Consider the following 8,028-nt stretch of genomic DNA (forward strand, 5'->3'; position numbering starts at 1 on the left):
TACAAGTACAGGTCCATTTACTATTTACCATATACTGTTGTAACTCGGTCAAAGCAGAACCTGTACATTCTGGAGAGCCAAGTGAGAAAATCGAATTCAAAAATCACACTGACACTGTAAAAATGCGTACCAAAAGCCCAGACTATAACATAACCTTGCATTTGTCTAGCCAGAGACAGACACATAAAAAACAATAAACAGTAATATTTTTTCTTTAATTTCTTGGTTTTAATGGTGTTTAACAAAGACCATTTCCTACAAGCAAGATACAACGCCCGATTGACAGACCAAGTCCAGTCGAGAGGTAAGCTATGAGAATGGACAAAGAGGGACGCACGATGTGGAGATTTTTTTTAACAAAAAAAGCTAAATCTTGACCTAACATTAGAAAACAGTGTCATAGTCAAGGAAAAACAGTTACAATGCGGTACAATAGAGGAACTGCCATGATGGAAAAAAGGGGAGCTTTAGTTTTTTATTAACTTTGCTAAAATCACAAACAGTTATTAGAAGTACTGCATTTACTACATAACCTCTAACATAAAGGTTTATCTAAACTCAAGAAACATGTTACTACAAAGTTACAGCTACATTATATAAAGCCAACAAATGCTGAAACATGTGGTGAGAAGTGGTCAGACAATCCAAACTGCAAATTAAGTCTTTTTCCTTCTTGCTCACTGAGGATAGACACGAACACTACAGCATCAAAAACAGCAGAAACTTCACTAGGCAGCACCTCCCAGACATGTATCACTCTATTAATATTTCAACACAGGCATTTTGATCATGTTCTCCCTCCACGCCTCTCTTTCAGACAACGGCCTAATTGACCCTACATCTGACAGCCTGCTCAAAGTACTGGAAACACAAAACAGCCTTTAAAAACCTCCCCTAGACCTTCCCATCACTCTTTCTTCCTCCTGAATTCGGGTTTATGGGTTCAAAAATCCCTAAAGCTTTACTAATGTGACCTACATTAACATTTCCCCCATGGTGTCGTCCTCACAGAGCGAGGGGTTGATTGGGTTTAATCATCTGCTGTGTGAAGAGCGCTCCCAGGCTTCAGTGTTCAAATGGGTTAGCAGATGACAGACAGTAGGTGTGAATGGAAATATCAATGTGGAGATGGGAGCTAATGGGAGCCATATTGATCTGACATGACAGGGGCAATAAGGCAGAGCAGAGATACACACATAATCAGCCATTCAAATCTACCACAATAAGCCTTACTGAAGACCTCAATGCACAGTGGGGGAGTTGGCATGTCTGTGTGGCTGGATTGATGAACACTGTTACTATAACACTGAGTCTCTTCTAACCAGGCACTTTCAAAAAATTGTCAGAGGGGGATTGGCTGAATCATCTGTCTATCATAGTCTATCACGGGTGAACTTCAACCAATCAGATCAACAAACCATATAATGTAGTCAAACTCTTACTGAAGCCAGTTGGGGGAAGAATGAAAACATATTTTCCATCGAGAAAAGCTTTCAGTGGCATTCTTTGCTCTTCTTTCAGTTCTGATGTAACTGATTCTAGCAGCATCTACGCCAACCTCTTTAACAGCCGCCATTGTTGTTTAACGAACAGTTAAACCACCCCTGTAGCTCATATCATAGCCACCAGTAGTTCCTCAAAGGATGCCAATTTGTCTAACCTCTTGCAGTTTTGCCACACAACCACATAGCTTGAAGCATGGCAAGATGGTGGTTTTGTGCTCTCATGAGTCCAGCTGCCCTGCAAGTTTAGTCCCCTCCAGACTGGATGGAAACTGAAGAGAGCTGACAACAAACCTCCATATGCATCCATGTGTTCTTGAACAAAGTTGAGCTATCTTTTCTTTCTGCCCTAAGATATTTTAGATAAATAATTCACTCCAGAATACATGACCTCGATTGACACCAGCTATTTTCCCCATAGTAATGTTGCTGCCCCGGAGCCATGTTTCTACCTGCAGTCAGTGTTTCTCTCTGCAGTGATGATGTTACTGCTCATGACAACAACATACCACTGACAACACTTCTACCCACAGCTATAATGTGTCTACCCACGGTGAAGCCTTCTGAGCAACAGTCATGCATTAAACTTTAATGCACCTAGTTCACCACTCTAGAAGGTTTATATCCTTGTGTGTTCACTATAAATCTTGAATGATGTATGTTTCAATCCACCTGAGTGAAACAGATTTCTTTGAATGAATGAAGACAAAGCAGTCCTGTTCTTCTAACACTTGCTAGAGTTGGGCGATAAATCAAATTTACATTTTAAAATGATGCAAAAAACGGCTGAATCGAGATTTAAACAAATGTTAAGGACTCAGTCTGTCAGGACTCATCTACACAAAAAGTCTAGAATCATTTTCTCATAGTATACCATATGAGAAGAAGAGGGCTTAGTCAAATAAATAAGTCAGTGGAAACAGGTTGGTAGCCTCCACTGTCTTGGCAATCTCTAGAATGAGCTAGAGATCACAGATAAAGTTGTCTAAGATGTGGAATCCAATGTCCAAAAGTTCTTCCTAGCTGTATGATATGTATGTAAGAATGTTCTGAGTGAACAGACTTGAAACAAAAAGGAAGAGAACTACTAATTTACTTAATCTGGAGAGATGCTGAGTCTTGCGCCCTGCACGCACAGAACCATTCAATAAAAAAGGTCAGTATATGCCAAAAGAATCCAGTGTATCAGACTGGTGCATCGCCCCCTCAGTGTTGACATTTGTACTCACAGTGATGATGTGTTTGCCCTTGGTAATAATGTAACGTTGTTTCTGTCCTGACGATGCGTGTGGATGGTGTTTCCCAACAGTATAACCTGCAATGATGTCTGCAGCTGGTGAAGACATTTCTATTGCCAGTTATAAGTCATGAAACATGTATCAATGGCATATACTCTATGTTTCTACCCCCAGTGATGACATTCGTAACCATGGGGACATTTCTGAAACATTTCCTCCAGTGACACTGAATCCAAATTTCACCAGCATTACTCACATGGCTGATATTACTAGATCCAGTCCCAGTAAAAGTTGTGCGTTAACCCTCTGACATATGTCCAATCATGTTGAAGATAGCCATTACATGCCAGATCATACCACAGTTCCACATATCAACACTACAGGCACAAGAATAAATACTTCATAATCAACTGCACATAATGTGAAATCATTTGATACAACTGTTGTATACTATGATGTGACAAACATTTAGGTCGACTTAATATGTGGGGAAAATGTATTGTGTAAATATGAAAATAAACTGAGTTTGCAATATTTACAAACTACTTCCTTGATTGTAAGGCAATGATGTATAGATCCCAGCAGGTGTCTAAAAACTCTAATTACTTTAAATTTTTTAAATTGTGCACATTGATGACTCAAACATAGTGAATAATTTGTATCATGTTTAAGGGATAACAGAATTGCTATTATCATTAGCTACACAGGGATATATGTGCAGCTTGACCATTCACAAGCTGACTGATAGCAGCCACGGTTGGTCAGGATTTCTGAAACTACGTCCACTGTAGCATTACAGCTGGATTAAACAATGTTGCTGAGACTGCACACGTGCGCAGATTATTTAAGTGAGGGCACTTTTTTTTTTTGCCCACAAATTCATTCCTTGTTGTTTTTTTCCTTTTAGCAGTCTTTTGGCAGATTTTCTGCTGGGCTCCACAGCCCTGCTAAGTGAAACAAAACTGTCTTGTAGTTGCAAAAACTGTACAATTACTAAATTACTTGTAATAAATAAATAAATGTAATCTCTAATAAAGGAAAAACTAACTACTAATAAAGGAAAAACTACTACCCAAACTACTAGTACTACTAGTAGCTATTGGCTGTCCTAAAAGTCGCTAGAATTCGATGGATGAAGTCATCGCCTCATTTGCATAATTGGCAATTTGCCTGATGTAACCGCATGTAATGGACGCTGTAGACATGGTCATGGGAGAGAAAAATGAGTTAAAAAAAACCCTAAATTTGATAAATTTTAATTTTTTAATTTATTTTTGGTGAGAATGAGTGAAGAAACATTTACACCCCGCTCTGTAAGCCAGTGCGGGAACGGCGGCGGCTCCGCTTGTGTATGGAGATGCCAGGATGCGGGGAGTACGTCGGGCGGGTATGCAATGACAAAATGCATAGAATATCATCGGGCGGAAGTGAAAAACGCCTCTGGGTTGTTGTTTTTCTCTACCATGCTCTTGAATGCAGGAACTTCTTGGGACTGCTGCACAACGCCCCTACCTCAAATGAGAACTGTTTGAGACGCCTGGTGAGGTGCATTATTTGGACAGGGGAAAGGGAGTCAACAGCCACACTTAGGGGTGGCTGGCGTTTGGCGGGGGAGAGGGATAAGTAAGTCCCCCCTGAAGAGTTCCACCAATCATTGGGAGTAGCACGCTGTGTCTACACTTAGTTCAGTATGTCCCCACCTCCAAAAAACTCATCCTAACCACAAGAGTCATACGAAAGTAAAAATATACTCAGAAATAAGTCGTCCTAGAATTTTGTTTTTGGAAAAGCTATTTGGTTCTGATATCTTTTTTTTGACACCAGCAAGGACACGCTCCCGCAAGGGAAGATTTTGGAAAAGTCACCAGATTTAAGGGAGGACAAGTTTGCCACAAGACAGTGTGTTGCGCTTCCAAAATAGAAAGAAGGTTGAGTAAAATATTTTCCAAAATCAAATATTTTTCTCCTCCGCGGTATAATTTTTGGGTGGGACAAATGCGCCTGTCTCCAATATTGGAGGGGACACGTCCCCCCGTCACCCCTGGTTCCTACGCCCTTACATGGAATACAGGTTTTGCCACTTTCTGCCACACACTCCTCATCACGTGTTGGCAATACTGCCATAAATCTTTCATATCTCATTCCTATACAGGTTCCCTGAATGTGCCTGAGAGAAACTGAACTTCCTGAAGCTGAAACTTAAGAGGAAACACATAAACCTTTCACTGATTTCATTATACATTCTGTTTTTCATATATTATATTCATATTCATACTAAATCTAATGTGAAAAGTCACTTGGCTGAACTGACCAGAATCTTGTGCAGGGGTGGCAACTAAAAAAATGTCTAACCACCTCAGTTTGGTTTCAAATGTTATCAAATTGAACACAATCATTTAGATTTAAAATAACATCCCTTAAAGTCTCCATGTCACCTTATGGATACCCCATGAATATTTCTGTTTATGTGCCAGTGGAATCTCAACTGTAGAGCTTGGTTCTCTAGGTCCAGGCTTTATTCAGAAGTGCAGTATGTTTAGTGGAACTGGTTGAACCGGTCCAGGGACCAGATTACAGCAACATCTTTTTAAATCAAAAATTCCTCTTTACCTTTTCATTTACTAGGAAATTTGAGATAAACACTTCTAATAGTCAGGAATGTCAGAATTTAAGTAGAACACTTGCATTATTAAATTGAATTAATAAAGATTATCATACAGTCGGCCCACAGGTACAGACATGTAAAAATACAAAAAAACGTATAGAGCTTATTTCACTATACTTTTGCTTAGAAATGCATAATAATATTCATTATTGAAGGATCAGGAGCAAAGAAATACACAAGAAAACAATTCCCCATGCAGGTCAAAGTGAGTTCCTTTAATGGGTGGCATTTTTCTTTAACTGACAGAATCCATTGGCTCATACTAAAACATAGTAAACAAACTCAAAACAGAATAAAGAAGTGTATTTCTTCTTGTTCAGACATCGGTTTGGTTCTCATATGATGTTCTCAAGACATATTGTCAACTTCAGTATAAAAACATGAAATATTTTACAACAAACTTTGTGTCACTGTGTTAAATGTACACCTTTATCCATTTTCACCCTTGTGTCCTCTCTTTGAGCTGATTCTAAAGCGTCACAAGCTGCTCCACTAGGGGTACATTAATTCAAATAAAGTATGTAGCACTCACCAGTGCAACAGTGTGGCTCATTAATGTGTTTTTAATAGTTTTTGGACAACAATGGAACTCTATGGCACAGAAAATATAAATAATCACCACACTAATCCTTTAAAGTAGAGTAACTTTAACAGGTTACTAGGACAAATGACAACCCAGTCTCACTCTAGAGTTGTCAAATACTGCAGCTTGGTTAGTGGCCCTCTGCTTTAAAATTCAATTTTAATTCAGTTTTATTTGTATAGTGCCAATTCATTCACAAACAGTGTCTCGGGATACCTTTTAAATAGAGCAGGTCTAGACCAACAGTTCCCACCATGAGCAATTTTATTATGTTAAAATGGATTGGTCATAGCGAAGACATAGGCCACAGGCACCTGCAGTCCAACGTTAACAATATGCCATTTTCCAACCCCCAGTGCTCCTATAACCAACCCTGCTATTGTTCCCAGAGTTCCTTGCCATGAGGACCACCTTCCAGCCACAGCCGCCGCTGCTCCCACAGAAACCCCCGCTGCTCCTACCACCCCCAGCAGTGCCCCAGCTTTACCTCCTCCTCCCAGCACCGGGGCGAAAACCTCTACCCCAGCCAGTAAACCCAGTGCCACAAGGGCCGCTCCAGCTATGACTTTCACCTCTCCGGCTGCTCGCCTCACCAGCGGCCCCCCCACCGTAGCGCCCAAACCCAGCTCACACAGTTTTGCCACGAAGAAAGCTGCATTCAGAGCTTCAAGAGAGGATTGGTGGTTCATACGAGCCGTGATGTTTTCTCTTGACTGACTCTGCCCCGCTGCTCTCATCTTCATGGCGGTTGTTACGACCACCTGGCCAGCGTGCAGGGTGAGCATGGCGATGACAAACGTTGTGAGCATTCCCATGCACCCGACCAACATCCAGAACTTAAAGTCAGATGAGTTGAGCAGCAAATAGGCTATGACTCCAACCAAAGCCAGAAGTACTATAAACACAGACTGGTGGCCTCCGTAACCAAACACCCCAAACCCTGATGTTACTATGGCAACTACCGTCATTGGTATCCCTGAGAAAGCCAAGAAGTCCACATATTTGACCACCACAGTGTTGATCCAGTCTTGGATGGTTCTTTGCTCTATCTCTGCCTCCTCACTCTCCATCTTCTGCCTCTCAATCTCCACTCTCTGCCTTTGCTCCGTGGTCCACAGTGTCCTCTGCTCTGTCCCGCTGATGCTGCCTCCCTTCTCCAACATCAGGATCCTCTGCTCTATCTGCACAGCCACTCTCTGTCTCTGCTGTGACTCTATGACCTCAATTTGTTCCCTCTCCCTGGCCCTGAATGTAGGTCCCAGAGTGCAATAGGCTTCTCCCTTCTTCCAGAGGAGCTTAAATACAAAGTGCAGGGGCGGTTTGAGCACGGTGAATATGCTCAGTGCATACAGGAGGCCCATCATGCTGTAATTCTTCACAATCCATTCGATAGCAACCCCGAGTGTGGCTCCACTGAGAGTGGTCCCGAAGGCCCCAGCAAGTCCTGCCGATGCCCACAAGCCAACAGAGTCTATGTAGGAGGCACCACAGCTCTTAGTGGCCACAAACACCGAAGCTACTGCTGCTGCCAGAATCACACCAGCTACAACTGAGGTCATTGCCGTGGTCAGTGCTGTGGCTCCAATAAGGGCCCCCAGCCCCAGAGCACCAACTTTCCTGGCTTCCTCCATCACTGGTTTCAGTGAATCGGCTGTAGTCATCACTGACAGGGTCTCGTCCACTGGGTCCTCTGTGGCTCCCAGTATGCAGCCTGCCACAGCTCCCAGTGCAAAGCCCACAGCTGCCTCCATTAGAGGGCTCCTAGCTCCTGCAACATGACAACAACACAACTGTTAACCACTGAGGAAATGTCATTTCATGGGATGCCCTACTTCACTTGGTTTCTCTTTTAAAGGTTGTCTAATTTAGTTTTCTTTCGGGCTGAATTTTACTTTATGGATATTTTGCAAACTTTTAGCATGATGTATTGTTTTAGGCTATGTACTTAATATTTACTTAAAGCTTCAGTACATAACTTACTTAAAAATAACCTTTTGTCATATTTGCTGAAACATGTACTATATCCTGACAGTAGTTCAT

The 8,028-nt window shown here is 41.8% G+C and overlaps 1 protein-coding gene across 1 annotated transcript in view; it reads right to left on the reverse strand.

Moving 5' to 3' along the window:
• Positions 1 to 5,610: 5,610 nt before the first annotated feature.
• The window catches only part of LOC118327899, a 4,149-nt gene continuing 1,731 nt past the window's right edge, over positions 5,611 to 8,028 (reverse strand). The window contains exon 2 of the mRNA XM_035661425.1: positions 5,611 to 7,756. Coding sequence (XP_035517318.1) covers positions 6,261 to 7,756 — 1,496 coding nt within the window. The 3' untranslated portion in view covers positions 5,611 to 6,260. The remainder of the gene's footprint in view (positions 7,757 to 8,028) is intronic.

This window comes from Morone saxatilis, unplaced genomic scaffold (assembly GCF_004916995.1).
Source record: "Morone saxatilis isolate NCDOM2014 unplaced genomic scaffold, NCSU_SB_2.0 Contig1, whole genome shotgun sequence".
NCBI classification, from domain to species: domain Eukaryota; kingdom Metazoa; phylum Chordata; class Actinopteri; family Moronidae; genus Morone; species Morone saxatilis.